Here is a 16492-nt window from a genome sequence, read left to right on the forward strand (position 1 = left end):
GTATATTGTGGACCTACTATGATAAGCTTAAAATAAACTACTTAAACTTTTCTAGAAATATTAAAAAATAAGCACTGGTTTTATTTTAAAAAAGTGGGGATATATTTCCTGAAAAAAATCCTCCATTATTCTCACATATGTATGTATTCTTTCATCATCTATTGTAAAATCATATATCACCTTAATTTTCTGGTTGTAATTACTGACAATGTCTCATATTTGCATCATGATTAACACTGTACAGAAGTATTTAGCATCCATTTTTATTTTATATTCTGTAGCCCATTTTTATGACTCTGAAGCACTTGCACCCAGATTCTTTCCTTTTGTTTTTCAGAACAGAATGAAACTAAGCTCACAAAATGGTGAAAAAACAGCTGTGATCTTATAATTTATGAACAAAAAAACCATTATATTTGTCTCCATTTAAGATTTTGCTGCAATGCTAAGAAAATTCGAATATGCTAGACTATGATTTATCATCAAGTCAACTTAGAAAACAAAGTTGAGGGGCCAGAGTAATGGTACAATGTATTAAGGTGCAGTTGGCAATGCTGGCATCCACTATTAGACCCAGTTTGAGTCTTGGCTGCTCTGATTCTGACCCAATGTCCCACTTATACATCTGGTAAAGACACTGAAGTTGGTCCAGACAACTACCTTCTATATGGGAGATAAGGATGGCTTCTGGCTTCAGATTGGCCCAGACCTGGCTATTACAGCCATTTGGGGAGTAAACCAATGGTGGCAAGATCTCGCTTTCTCTTTCTCCCTCCCCATTCTTACTGTCTATCTCCTTCTAATTGGCTTTCAAATAAATAAACATTAAAAGTAAACCAGGCTAAGCCATCATTCAAAATGGGCTTTTGCAATTTTTCTCTTAAATAAAAATATCTTAAATAGGATTCCAAGTATAATCATGTGTATTAATGGAAATATTTTAAGAAAATACAAATAGAGTCTAGCTGCTATTTGTAGTTATTTATTTTCTCTTTAACACAATTGTTTTATTATTTGTAATGTCCCCCCAATCATAAAAATGTCAAAATTAGGTAAATGTGTTAAATGCGGTCAACAGGGTTTTAACAACTTTAAAATTGGTACAATGTTCCACAATCAGATCCAATTTAAGTTGCCAGAAATGGACTGTAATCATTGTCACCACATGGTTGGATTGGAAGGTCTGTGTTACATCTCCAATGGAGAATGACAATATGTGGCTTTATATAGGATCCTGGATAGAAAAACATAATTGATTCTGTTGATGTAGTTGCAATTTAAAGATCTGATATCATTGCCATCATAACGATCAACAATTCAAGTGATGGATAAGATAGGCATAAGTGAACTTCCTTTTAAATAATGCAATTATATATTTGATTTAACTACTTAAAATCTATTGTACAATTACCAGGCCAACAGATTCATTTTATAAAAGTTGAACTAAACTTGCTATAAGTAAGGCAGTAATTCAGGATGTGTTCTTATGGAAGAAAATGATCAAAAGCATTTGCCTTGGATTACTTTTTTAATGCTCATTTCTTTTCAGCTACTTGAAAGGCAGAGTGACAGTGAGACAAAGAGAGGTGCTTCATCTGACAGCTAACTCTCCATATGCCCAAAATAGCTAAGGCTGGATTAGGCTGAATCCAGGAAGCTGAAAACTCATTTGAACCTCTTTCATGGGTGACAGGGGACCAAGCACTTGAACCATCATCTGCTACTTCCCAGGATGCATTGGCAGGAAGCTAGATTGGAAGTGGAGGATCCAGACACAAAGTAGTACTCAGATATGGGTCAAGGACATCTCCAGGATGACCCAAGTCACAGCACCACCACAACACTCACCCCTGGACTCTTTAAATAATGAACACCCATCTGTGATGAAATGTTTGCTAATCATTCACTATGATTAGAAGTGTAAAATGTGATGGTGCACAAAACTAAAAAGGGTCTTGGACCACAAATGAAAATCAAGTTAAAAATATGTTAGCAGATCTCAAAGTATATCTTTAGTTACTAGGTAAAAATATTCAATTATCAAAACCTAACTTAAAGCAGTTTTGAAATATTTGTAAATATGTCAGTTTGGCTGTATTTGCTAAGTTTATTAAATAGTTGCAAAATATTGAGGATGGCACTGTGGCATAGTGGACTAAGCTTCTGCCTGCAGTGTCGGAATCCCATACAGGTGCTGGTTCTTGTCCCCATTGCCCCTCTTCTGAGCCAGCTCGCTGTTATTGCCTGGGAAAGCAGTGGCAGATGGTCAAGGTGCTTGGACCCCTGCACCTGCATGGGAGACCTGGAGAAAGCCACTGGTTTCTGACTTCAGATTGGCTAGGCTCGAGCTTTGGCACCCATTTGGGGAGTGAATCGCAAATGGAAGATCTCTCTCTCTCTCCCTCTGTCTGTAACTCTGCTTCTCAAATATTATCCCTCTTAGTAGTTTTTTTTTTTGTCTGTTCTACTTATTATGACTGGTTTAATTCTGTAATTAATACACAGTTATTCTTAAGTGTTGAAATTTAACTGAAATGTGATCCCTGTTAAACATAAGAGTGGGAATAAGAGAGGGAAGAAATGTACAGTTTGGGACATGCTCAAGCTGACTTGCCCCAAATGGTAGAGTTAGAAACATACCAGGGGACTCCAATTTAATCCCATCAAGGTGGCATGTACCAATGCCATCTCACTAGTCCAAGTGATCAATTTCAGTTCACAATTGATCATAATGAAAGGACTAAGAGTCAAAGGGAGCACATAAACAAGTCTAGTACCTGCTAATACTAACCGATAGAATAAATAAAGGGGAGAGTGATCCAACATGGGAAGCGAGATACTCAGCAGACTCATAGAATGGTGGATGTCCTAAACAGCACTCTGGCCTCAGAATCAGCCCTAAAGGCATTCCGATCTGGCTGAAAAGCCCATGAGAGTATTTCAGGCATGGAAAGCCAAGACACTCTGGCAAAAAAAAAAAAAAAAAAAAAAAAAAAAAAAAAAAAAAAAAAAAAAAAAAAAAACAAAAAAAAAACAAACAAAAAAACACAACAACACCTAAATGAAAGATCTCTGTGAGAGAGATCCCAGTGGAAAGAACAGGTCTTCAAAGAAGGAGGTACCTATCTCTGAAGGGAGGAGAGAACCTCCACTTTGACTATGACCTTGTCTAAACAAGATAAGAGTCGGAGAACTCAAGGGGCTTCCATAGCCCCTGGTGCATAGGGAGATTACTGATGCCATAAACAGGAGTGTCAATTTGTAAAGTCAACAACAGGAGTCACTGTGCACTTACTCCTCATGTAGGATCTCTGTCCTTAATGTGCTGTACATTGAGACATAATGCTATAACGAGTACTCAAACAGTATATTTCACTTTGTGTTTCTATGTGAGTGCAAACTGTTGAAATCTTTACTTAATGTATACTAAACTGATCTTCTGTAAAAAAAAAAAAAGAAGAAATTATCAATTCCCAACTTGACTCTCACTGGGATTAAACATGACAATAGGTCTGATCTGATTTCATCCTCATTTAAAAAATCATCTATTATTTTTCACTTTATGTTTCTGTGTGGGAGCAAACTGTTGAAATCTTTACTTAATGTATACTAAACTGATCTTCTGTATATTAAGAGAATCGAAAATCAATCTTGATGTGAATGGAAGGGGAGAGAGAGTGGGAAAGGGGAAGGTTGCGGATGGGAGGGACGGTATGGGGGGGGGGGAAGCCATTGTAATCCATAAGCTGTACTTTGGAAATTTATATTCATTAAAGAAAAGTTTAAAAAAAAAGAATCTGCTCTTTGTGTATATACTTAACTGAGCATGGGGTGGAATCTGTTGTTTGTTTATATGCTCAACCTTTGCAAGGACTGTGCCTGTGACATGACACACATAGCAAATCCTGTCTCCCTGAATGAGTGGCTGAGGGGTTGAGAACTTGGGTGTATTTGTTGAATTTGTATTTTATCTTCCTGCAGGAAGGAATGTCAACCATAGCGAGTAAGAAGGGCTTAAAAGATATCGCCGTCACCCACGTTGCTCCACACCAGCCAGTGAATAAATATGCGTTCAACTATGATCGTGGATTGGACAATGGTAACATGGGTAGTGAGTGCCTATCCTTTGAAACTTAACATTAAAATACAATGAACAGAAATGAGTAGCTCTGAATTGGATATCCATTTATTTTGAGGGTTTTCTTTGGCTTTTTTTAATATAACCAACTTTTTCCTGAAACAGCTTCAACCCTCTGAAATTCATCCTTACTATTCGTTTTATTTCACTGAAATATTCATTTCATTGCAATATTCATGAGTGGAGAGAGACACGCCTTTATGTAAAATAAAAGTTAAAAAAAAGAAAAAAATATATTTAAAAAATAGCTGCAACATGCGTGTCATGTCTACATTAATGGGGATAATTACAACCATTACTAGCATACATATGTCAATCAAACTAAGTACTTCAACAAACTAAAAATAAGAAGTATATGAACAACCTGAAACCCAAGAAAAAGAGGCAATATATCTAACCGTGTCCAAAGACTCTGCAGTGTTGTGATGTGAAGCCTGAGTTGCTGAAGTAGGAGTCTCCAAGTTCTGTTGTGGAGTAAGATCTCTGCTGAGCCAGAAACTATTAGCACAATTTCCAACGCTATGTGAAGCTACTGAAGTTTGCGTAGTAACAGACTTGGTTAATGTTCCAGTCTGTTGTTTCTCCAGGAGAAAATTTTTAGTTCTGACCTCTGCTAATACTTCATTAACTCTGTGAAGATTGAAAGGACCAATGGTTAGTATTTCATTCTCCCCTTAATAATTCTTACATGAATTTCATTTTTTAAAAGTAAGAGTCAATGGGCATGCACAATAAACAGTGTTTTAATACTGAAAATGTGTTACAGCACAGTTTCTGTATAATTAAGGTCTTTTAAAGTTAAAAATTTCACAACGTGACTCAAACCCAGTACAAGGGAGAAGGATGCCTGTCAATGCTGTATGACTGATCTGGTGACATCTGCTTCCTCCCAAAAGGCTCTATTCTCAAAATCCTTGCACATGCCATTAGAAATATTTTATTTAAATAACAATTCTGATATAATGGATGATGATTTCTTCGATGCTAGTAAACATTTTCTAATATATAAATATTTCAAAACATCATGTTTTGCCACTTAAATATATGAAACAGTAACTTTTTTTTTTTTTTTACAGGCAGAGTGGACAGTGAGAGAGAGAGGAGAAAGGTCTTCCTTTTGCTGTTGGTTCACCCTCCAATGGCTGCCGCAGCCGGCGCACTGCAGCCAGCGCACCGCGCTGATCTGATGGCAGGAGCCAGGTACTTATCCTGGTCTCCCATGGGGTGCAGGGCCCAAGTACTCGGGCCATCCTCCACTGCACTCCCGGGCCACAGCAGAGAGCTGGCCTGGAAGAGGGGCAACCGGGACAGAATCCAGCGCCCCGACTGGGATTAGAAGTCGGTGTGCCGGCGCCGCAAGGCGGAGGATTAGCCTAGTGAGCCGCGGCGCCAGCCTGAAACAGTAACTTTTTAAAAAGGATAGAAATCATTGTATTGAAAACTAAGTTAGAGATTTAGAATACCACCAAAGACATTTTCAGGTGCTTACTTATTTTTTTTTTAATTTTTTTGACATGCAGAGTGGACAGTGAGATAGAGACAGAGAGAAAGGTATTCCTTTGCTGTTGATTCACCCTCCAATGGCCTCCGTGGCTGGCATGCTGCAGCCAGTGCACTGCGCTGATCCGAAAGCAGGAGCCAGGTGCTTCTCCTGGTCTCCCATGTGGATGCAGGGCCCAAGCACTTGGGCCATCCTCCCCTGCACTCCCTGGTCACAGCAGAGAGCTGGCCTGGAAGAGGGGCAACCGAGACAGAATCCGGCGCCTCAACCGGGACTAGAACCCAGTGTGCCAGAGCTGCAAGGCGGAGGATTAGCCTAGTGAGCCGCGGCGCCCGCTTCGGGTACTTACTTTCAAAAAAGCCCTGCTTTTTTCACCCACTTTTTGGGAGAAATTAAGCAAATGCTTAATTTTTGGCATTGGGAGATAATTCAGAACAATGACTGTGGGGAATGAGATAGCCAAGTAGGTATTCAGCAACAACTAAAGCAGCTAGGAAGACATGAAAGGTGGGACTTGCTCTTTCTTCCAGACACTATACTTTCCTTCCTCTCTTTCTTAATCTTTCTCAAGGCATCCTTTAGTGGATTACCAATAAAGGTAATATAAAGGATTACAATAAAGGAAAGGTAACTAGACAAGTGCCATATTGTACCAACAGGTGGAGGAGGGGGAAGAAGAGATGCTAGACACTTAAGTTGTAATCCTGAACTTAAGTTAACAGAGTTGTTAACATTTACATAAATTGTTCTGCACTACAAATTTACTGGTAATTTCATTTACTAACATTATTTTCCAAAATCACTTTGTCTAGGTAGATTATATCCTTACTAATCTCAGGAACCTGTTTCACTAAGAATTATGCTTTAGTGGCAAATTAGCAAATGTAAGCTATTGTCTGCGATTCTATGTTTTGACTTACTCATTTACTTGCTTTGAAAAAGCTTTTGCAACCTGAATGATCTCATCTTGTTTTCTTCTCACATCTTCAAATCCCTCTAGAAGGAGTTGCTTATATTCGTCCAATTCTTTAGAAATGGCTTCCTGAGGAGCTTTCATTTTGGAGAGTGTAGATATCCCAACATGGATTCTGTGTTCTTTTTGTATACTTTTTGAAATGTCATCACTCTCCATTAGATACTCTGAACTTTTTTGACATGATGTTTTTTTCTAAAGCAAAATAAAAAGGTAATTTAAAAAATCATTAAAATATATATTAATGTTTTTATTTATTTCTTTTAGTTTTGAATCAGTGATTCTGAGAGAAATTTTAAAGTAAAAAACAAGCCAAAGTTTAAAATATTTATCTCAATACACATTGACTGAAATTTGAATTCTAATGAAAATAATACCATTATTACATTACTACTCATGTAAATTAGTTATCAAAGAATAGAAGCATCGATTAAAAGTGAATAGCAATTAAAGCAACTAAAACTATACTATAATTCCTAAATTACGATTTTCCCCTTGAGGTTAATGAGAAATCACAATTCAGAGGATAAAAGTTTATGATGTGATCTGTATACTTTTGTGAATGAAAATGTTTCAGTCAATGAAACTGACTTGTCATCCTTTGATGTTTTCCACAAAATAAGGGCACATATTAAACAACAGCAAGAGAAAAGCTTGATGGAGTTTCCCTGGTACTGAGTGGAGAAGGAGTCATTTCCCTCAAATAAAACCATTAACTGATACTTAAAAGTAGTACATTTAGAGCATGTCTACAAACCCTTTGACAATTTTTCCATGAAATTTTCTCTCCTGAATGTGAGCTGGACAAAGCAATGTGTATCTAGTGAACAGAATAGGGCACACATGCTGAGTGACTTTTGCTAGGCTGTAAAATGTGATGCTGCTTCCACCTGAATCTCTCAAGCAAACTCGGACTTAGAAATTAGCCACCCAAAGACGAGAAAGTGAAACAACATATTGATATTCCAACTGATGTCCCAGGTAAGGTCCAAAAAAAAGCAACTATCAACATCAAACAAAGCTGGCATTGTGTACAGTATATTGAGCTGCTGGCTGTGATGCTGGAATTCCATACTGGAGCACTGGTTCAACTCCTTGGTGTTCTGCTTCTGGTTCAGCTCCCTACAAATGTGCCTGAGAGGGCAACACAAGGTGGTGCCCCAGATACACTAGATGGTGACACTAGATACAGGGAGTTGTAACTTTAGGAAATTGAAACAAAGACTAAAATAGGTTAAATGCCTTCAGACCAAAGGGAGGTGGAAGCTGAAAGGGCCTACAAAAGAGGAAGAATGAAAACCAAAAGGACATCAAAGAGACTGTGTGGAAACTTGAGGTTTTGAAGGAACTGTCAAGAAAGGATACCAAGACCTGGAAGACAAGGGCCCCATTCTTCAGGAATCTGAAGGTAAAACTGATGTGAGAGATAAACTAAAGAAAGACTACCAAATTTAAAGGAGCTATGACTTATTGGGTTCAAGTATCTAAATCCATATATGTGAATTACAGCATCTCCACATAACAAATCACCATGCAATTGTAAAAAAAAAAAAAGTAAAATAAAAGGTGATTTCTGGAATAAAATCAAATCCAGAGTGCTGCTAGGCAAACAGGATCCAGAGATGAAGCAAAGATGATGACTGTACAACGGACAATAAAACTTCAGAAAAACTTTAGGTGGTGCCTCAAATCACCGTATGGGTCTTAGGAGTTAAAGAACATTCACGATACTGTCCTATTCTGGCTCTTCTGGAAGCCCAAGGTGAAGAGATTATGTCAAAAAGATTCATGGGAGTGGGCATCAGAGTGCTTTTGGTTTTTACTTGCCTATTGCTCCTGAGTCTACCATTCTGTCAGTGTAGGCACTGGAAGGAAGCAGGGATGGCTCAAGTAATTGGGTTCCTATAAATCATGTGGGACCCCTGGCTTGAGTTCCCAGCTCTCAGCTTTAGCCTCACATGAGATCTGGTTATTTTAGGAGTAAACCAGTAAATAGGAATGTTTTGTGTGCTCTTTATCTTGCTCTCACACACTCTCTCTCCCCTAACTTCTTCTTTGTCTTAGGTAAAATCAAATTTTCAAAAGGTAGTATTTCTGAATATTTAGTGTCTAGTAGGATGAACTCCAATAAAATCACAGGAAGCTCCATTTTTCCAGAGGGTTGTATTAGAAAATCCAGTAGTTTCTAGTTTGCAATAAAAATAGAGAGAGGGCAGAATTAAAGGAGTCCTCTAACCTTGGAAGTTTGTTTTCTCTTTTTTTTGACAGGCAGAGTGGACAGTGAGAGAGAGAGACAGAGAGAAAGGTCTTCCTTTACCGTTGGTTCACCCTCCAATGGCCGCCGCGGCTGGCGCACTGTGGCCGGCGCACCATGCTGATCCGAAGGCAGGAGCCAGGCGCTTCTCCTGGTCTCCCCTGGGGTGCAGGGCCCAAGCACTTGGGCCATCCTCCACTGCACTCCTGGGCCACAGCAGAGAGCTGGCCTGGAAGAGGTCATACATTTTTATGTATCAAATATAATATGCATATATGTGCATATACATGCAATAGGTACACAAATATATTTAAAACAGTTAAATGCATACAGTATATACATGTGGAGGGATACACAAAGAAAATTAGCACATCTCATGAAATATTTTATAGCTAAAAATATAAATTTTAATTTTATGAAAGAATGATGCTGATATATTTTAAATATTTGAATATTTGGATGTTTAAGATCGTTACCAAAAATGGAAATATTATCAAAGACAGCAAATATATCTCCAGAAAAACAAGCTGAAGATACATTAAGAAGAATTCAGTTGACATTATGTACCAGGGCATTGTTATTACTGTTTATGAAATCATGAAACAGAAAATGTTATATTCTGGGATTCAAAAAATATAAAAGGTTCCAGATGGTTCTGTGAGTTTCAGAAGTAAACTTTGGCAGGGTACAGTTCAATTATGAAAACATAAGAAAATGTGTATTTAGGCTTTAATATAGCCAAACTATAGATAAGTTAATTAAAGAATAATTGATATAATCTGAAATACTAAAATCTTACTGAGTTATCTTGTCTCCTAAATCACCATTTTTCTTCATCTCTTCATCCAGTTTGTCCTGCAGAGCTTGATTTAACTCAGCAAGCAGCATTATGTGTTGCTGTTCATCTTTAAACTTAAGAAAATGTGCAAATTATTTTTTAAAATGTAGGCTTCTTTCTAAAAGTATTATTCCCCGTGAGTTAATGAGTAATATTCTATAAAATCTGATGATAATCAGATTTCAAAAATAATGACTTCCCAAAAAACAGTTCAAGTTGACTTACACTTTCAATACTATCTTTTGTGGATTTCAAATTATCAAAATTCATTCATTAAAGATAGAGGTACAGTGGCTATGATGCTACTAGAGATTTCTGCAACCCAAATCAGAGTGTCTGCATGGAGTCTGGCCAACTTGGATTCTAATCTAGATTCCTGCTAATGAACACTCAGTGAAACAGCAAATGATGTCTCAAGTGCTTGGATCCTGCACCTACATGGTAGAACTGGATTAAATTCTGGGATCCCAGCTCTAGGCTACTGTATGTATTTTAGTAGTGGACCCATAAATCAAAGATCTCTTTCTCACCCCCTCTCTCATTTTCACCTTGTCCCTCTCTTTCTTTCTAGTAAAAATGAAAAACAAATACAGAGTTTAAAGAACCAAATACTGTTAATGAATTATTTTTAACAGCAATTTTTAAATTTTTTTTTTTTTACAGGCAGAGTGGACAGTGAGAGAGAGACAGAGAAAGGTCTTCCTTTTGCCGTTGGTTCACCCTCCAATGGCCACCGCGGCCGGCACACTGCAGCCAGCACACTGCGCTGATCCTATGGCAGGAGCCAAGTACTTATCCTGGTCTCCCATGGGGTGCAGGGCCCAAGTACTCGGGCCATCCTCCACTGCACTCCCTAGCCACAGCAGAGAGCTGGCCTGGAAGAGGGGCAACCGGGACAGAATGCAGCGTCCCGACCGGGACTAGAACCCAGTGTGCCAGTGCCGCAAGGTGGAGGATTAGCCTAGTGAGCCATGGCGCTGGCCGCAATTTTTTTAATTTTAAAATTTTTTAAAGATTATTTTATTTATTTATTTGAGAGGTAGAGTTACAGACAGTGAGAGGGAGAGACAAGAGAGAAAGCCCTTCCTTCCATTGGTTCACTACCCAGAAGACCACAATGACCAGAGCTGTGCCAATCCAAAGCCAGGAGCCAGGTGCTTCTTCCTGGTCTCCCAAGTGCATGCAGAGGCAGAAGCACGTGGGCCATCTTCTACTGCTTTCTCAGGCTATCGCAGTGAGCTGGATTGGAAGAGGGGCAGCCAGGACTAGAACCGGCACCCATATGGGATGCCAGTGCCACAGGCAGAGGATTAATTACTGTGCCATGTAGCTGGCCCGTAAACAGCTATTTTTGAAAGAGTGGTTATATTTTACATTCTAAAGATTCCCTAGAAACTTTTCTCCAAAAACTTGAAATATTCAAGATATTCCAGGTTTAATTAAATCATATGCTACTAATAGGATTTTTGGAAAATTTCACATTTGATTCTTACTACATATTTCATCTTCACCTGGTTTCAGGATGAGATAAACAAGATCATGTCTTAACATTGTTTAGAAGTTTCATTTTTTTCCTTTGACATTCATGACTTAACTTTAAACAAAGTTTACCTTTTCTATAAAATACAAACATTTACCATGTTTGATTCTTGTGTGTTTTTTTCTGTACTGTCCTATGTGAATGCATGGCCTGATACACAGATAATTGTGGGGTCACATAGATGACTGTGCAACTCCCTGGCCCTAAATATGTTTTCCAAGGGTACAATTCAATGCAATATTTTTGAGACATATCCAGGATGCTTTGTTTAGTTCTTCCACTGCTTTCATCCACAGCAGCAATAGCAATTAGTGATTAGACCTTCCTCTTGGCTCCTATAAGCCCACTTTACTTGTAAATGCAGTGACTGCTGGATTCTACTCAACCACTCTTTGTATTCCATTTCTAAGTCTGTCTCAAAAGTTCCTTAAGTCTCAATGCTTCACCTGAAGTTGCTTAATCTATACTCCTAGCCCTCACCTCATAGCTCAGGTCATTTCTTACTTCTCTTTCATTTCTCATAGGTTAAATCTTCAACTATACCCACATAAACCGTTACCTGATGGGGATACCTTTGCAGACAACTAGTCTAGTACGTTTGCTAATGATTCTAAAGGGTGTGTCTTTGATCCTAGTGTTGTTTTCTAATATTGATACTAGATGTGTTAGGATGTTGACCAGCGTACTTCATGTTGAAATTCTTTTCTAATGCAAGACTTTTCACAGGCATCAAATTATGGGTCACTTCCATTTTCGTTGGAATCCCCTCTGCCATAGATACAACTTTAGCAGTCTGTTGAGGTTCTTTTCAGACACACACCCAGCTATATCACTTGGAGGCCTGAGTCAAATATCTTTATTTCCCAATCCAAAATCTTCACTTCCAAATTGTGTCCATAAAATATATCAACCCAATTACTCTCTGGTAGATGAGAACCTCCATTCGTGAGATGAGAACCTTCTGGAAAATTAGTTGCTATTGAGTTGGTCACATGCCATCGATTATTATACTTTTGACAGAGAGGGTACCCTTGAAAGTGACTAATAATTCTATGCCACATTCCTAAGTCATTTCTACAAGAATTTACAGAAAATACCTTAATAATTATGAACAAGCTTAATAGCCATTGCACACTGATATGAATTGAATAAAGTAAGCCTGTGTAAAGGCTGATGATCACAGTAGGGGAAAAGCTTGTTTTTATACATGCAGTTGTGGTAGCACTATGTCACTCTGCAAAGCCATGTCATAGTAGTCATTTTTTAAATTTTTAATTTTTTAAAATTTTTTTGACAGGCATAGTGGACAATGAGAGAGAGAGACAGAGAGAAAGGTCCTCCCCCTGCCTTTGGTTCACCCTCCAATTGCCATCGCAGCCGGTTGCTTCGGCTGGCGCACCACGCTGATCCGAAGGCAGGAGCCAGGTGCTTTCTCCTGGTCTCCCATGCGGGTGCAGGGCCCAAGCACCTGGGCCATCCTCCACTGTAATCCCGGGCCACAGCAGAGAGCTGGCCTGGAAGGACAACCGGGACAGAATCCGGCACCCCGACTGGGACTAGAATCTGGTGTGTCTGCGCCACAGGCAGAGGATTAGCCTATTGAGCCGGCCATTTTTATGTAGTCATTTTTATCTTTTACAACTATTTCCTTTTAAAAATCCAGAGGAAGTATATTCCATGGTGAAAATAAAGCTCCCACAAGAATTTCATATCCATTCTTGATTAGGAATAAAATTCATAGTATCAAAATAACTCATCCTCAAGTACTCACTGAAGAGTTAGGATTATAGTTGAAATTCAGAATCATACATGTATCACTATTCAACATTTATGGCAGTGTAAAAGACATTATGGATTATAGCGGCTTTTTCCCCCCATAATCACCCTTCCACCCGCAACCATCCCATCTCCCGTTCCCTCTCCCATCCCTGTGGTGGCTTTTCTCATTATACTATGACTCTAGATTAAGTGGACTGTCTGCTTTTGGTGGATCTTTGGAGGCTTGTGATGGGTGTGGCCAGAGAGCTCTGTTCAGTTCTTAAGGGTTAAGGGTGTGCCAAAGGTGACACATCCAGGTTTGGTGTGGTAAATCTCTCTCTCTCTCTCTCTCTCTCTCTCTCTCTCTCTCTCTTCAGAAGTGAAGTAATTACTCACAGCTGAGCTATGCTTGAAGGCAATCAGTGAGCACTAGCCCCTGTGGGTATAATATTCATGTGCTCTGTCCCAAGGACCACACAAAGGATCTGTGCAGTTCTCAGTGTAACCTCAGATTCCCTTGCAATCTCCCACCAGGTTGCCAAGGTTACCAAGTTTGTGGCTTCTCCCACTGAGTACTCACGTCTCAGGCCCTCTGTTTTCTCACACACCCTCAGTTTTTTTTTTTTTCACAGTGCCAGTTCATAAGCTCCACACATTCACTAGGTCTTAACTTGCTGTTATTTCTCCCCACCAGAGTCAGGTTTTTTGCCTGGCTGAGGGCGAGCGCAGCCCTGAGGTGGCACAGTTTTACGTATATCCAAAATGGTGCCTGCTCTTTGACTTGCTCGCCTTTGTAAGGTGAGTGGAGAGAAAGAATCGTGTCCATACCAGTTCCTTTTATTTTTTTTTCTCTCCTCTAGTTAGCCTGGTGAACTTTCCCCCATGGGGCTTCAAGCCTCGTTCCCTCTAGGCTCTTCCTGCTACTTTTCTGCCAGTGTCTCTGGCTGAGATTTCGCCTCACCTCCCTTTCCAGCGCTGTTGCCTAGACTCAGTGGCTGGGGTCCCGAGCCGTGGGTGCCCGTGCCTTCCACATAGGTCCACCGTGTCCTACTACTTCCAGAAGAGTTTCCTCTGCAGTTTTTTCCCTAACTCTTCCCTGAAACTACAGTATCTCCACTTGTATTAAACTATCTTTTCCCAGACTATCAGTGTGCTCCCTCCCTATTCCACCATCTTGGATGAAGCCCAAGAAGGGCTATTGACACAATAAATTTCAATGTACTTGTCTCCTGAGGTCACTTAATTCCTTCTTCAATTTCTGGATTTCAGTTTCTGAGTTCATACAACATCTTCTTACATTATCCGGTGAAACCTAGGATACAAATTTTTTTTTTAACATTTTTTTATTTAAAAGACTTACAGACTTTAAAAGACTTATTTAAAAGACTTACAGAGATAGACAGACAGCTCTTCTATCTCCTGATACACTCCCCAAATAACCGCAATGGCCAGGGCTGGGCTAGGCTGAAGCCAGGAGCTTCTTCTGGGTCTCCTATGTGGGTACAGGGTCCCAAGCAATTGGGCCAACCCCTGCTACCTTCCCAGGTACATAAGCAGGGGGCTGGATCAGAAGTGGAGCAGCTGGAGCTCAAATCAGAGTCCTTCCATGTGGGATACCAGCAGTGCACATGGCAGCTTAACCCACTATGCCGCAATGCAGGCTCTGTTTCTTTGTTTTTTTTTTTTTGTGGATTTTGTTTTTTATTTTTTAATTTTTTTTGCATATCAGTCAGCTAATGTATCAGGTTACTATTCCCTGGTAAGATATTTCTGTTACTATTTCCTAAGTCACTTCATTAAGTCATTTTACCAATATAAATTCTAAGTTATATACAAATGGTCCCAGATTTGTGATGCTCCCCCTCAACCACATAATCACAAGGGAAAATGACCAACACTGTAGGGTACTGTGCTAAGCTAGGACAATGGGTAGGTTGGGTATATAACAGTATTTTTGTCTTCACTATATTTTCACCTTAACAATGCATTTATCAGGACACAATTCTGCCAAATGCCAAGGAACATCTGTGCTTTGAAAAATGTCACCACATCATCACTCTCCATCTTTCCTCATGCATACACAGGCCTGTTTATTACTGAATTCAACACTGAGGGTGTTCTCTTCTTGCCTAATCAGTATTATGCTTCTTACCAGATTCAGCCCACTATCCATGTCTCCTTTCATGAAGATGCAACATATAACAACCCAGTCAAGTATCAAAAACATTTAGAGGCCTGTGCTGTGGCATAGACGGTAAAGCCACCAACTGCAGTGCTGGCATCCAATATGGGCACCCGTTCAGGTCCCGGCTGCTCCACTTCCAGTCCAGCTCTCTGCTGTGCCCTGGGAAAGCAATGGAGTTGGCCCAAGTCCTTGGGCCCCTGCATCCATTTGGGAGACCTAGAAGAAGCTCCTGGTTCCTGGATTTCAATTGGCACAGTTCTGGCCATTGTGGCCCTTTGGGGAGTGAACTAGCAGATGGAAGACCTCTCTCTCTCTCTCTCTCTCTCTCTCTCTGCCTGTGCTTCTCTCTCTGTGTAGCTCTGACTTTCAAATAAGTACATACATCTTAAAAAAAACATTAAGTATGTGACTGGAACTCGTGTAAATTCTACAATGCTGAATAATTTCCCTCTTACAATAGAGGAGCAAATTAGTATCAGAGTTCTCACATTTACTGGTTTCTTAAGTGCTTCCAATAGATTGCCCTCTCAGAATAGGAATGGAATTCCTATGACTTTCAAGGCTGTAGCAAAGGTGGCCTGCACCTTCTTTCTTGACCTCAGCTCCTACATTTCTCTCCCCTACTCAAGGCACAACTGCATTCTCTGCTATTCACAATTCCTGCAGGCTCTCAGGAGCCTGAAAATGCAGATCCAATGCAAAATTAATAGATAATAGGCAGCTACAATTACCTTTGTAATGTACAATGCCACACCCAAATGACAGTTATTGATGCTTGTGATGAAAACTTATGCATATCATTTGTAAAAGGTCCAAAGCAAATAAAGTAAATCTCAATAAGAAAATTAAATATAGTTCTGGTAATATTCACCCTATTTGTCCCAAATCATGAAATGTTTGTTAAAGAACTTAGAGATCATAAAAATAATAAACTGAGGGTGACATACTTTCAGGTTTAAATCAGTTCTACCAACCAACATATATTAAAAACTGCTGAGCAAAGGTGTAGGAGGTGTAGCATTTATACCATCATTCATCTCGGAAATCTGGAATGTAATGTCAAAACATCCTACTTAATTGATGGCTAATCTCAAAATATTCATATTATTTAGGTTTGAATATTCATGGAAAGCCAAGACATTGTGGCAAAAAATGACCTAAATGAAAGATCTCTGTGAGAGAGATCTCGGTGGAAAGAAGGGACCATTAAAGAAGGAGGTACCTTTCTCTGAAGGGAGGGGAGAACTTCCACTTTGATTATGGCCTTGTCTAAATAATGTCAGAGTTTGTGGACTCAAGAGGCTT

The 16492-nt window shown here is 39.5% G+C and overlaps 1 protein-coding gene across 24 annotated transcripts in view; it reads right to left on the reverse strand.

Annotated features, from left to right (window-relative positions):
• LOC103352179 (putative ankyrin repeat domain-containing protein 20A3) overlaps positions 1-16492 on the reverse strand; it is a 144980-nt gene that overhangs the window by 8757 nt on the left and 119731 nt on the right. For 23 of the 24 annotated variants that reach the window (XM_070055922.1, XM_070055923.1, XM_070055924.1 and 20 more), the window contains 5 exons: positions 14225-14314; positions 9666-9778; positions 8930-9095; positions 6560-6807; positions 4537-4768 (listed from right to left, as the gene is read on the reverse strand). In XM_070055922.1, the coding sequence (XP_069912023.1) occupies positions 4537-4768; positions 6560-6807; positions 8930-9095; positions 9666-9778; positions 14225-14314 (849 nt within the window). The remainder of the gene's footprint in view (positions 1-4536; positions 4769-6559; positions 6808-8929; positions 9096-9665; positions 9779-14224; positions 14315-16492) is intronic. The other variant, XM_070055920.1, reaches the window with a different exon arrangement.

Source organism: Oryctolagus cuniculus, chromosome 13, assembly GCF_964237555.1.
Source record: "Oryctolagus cuniculus chromosome 13, mOryCun1.1, whole genome shotgun sequence".
Lineage (NCBI taxonomy): Eukaryota > Metazoa > Chordata > Mammalia > Lagomorpha > Leporidae > Oryctolagus > Oryctolagus cuniculus.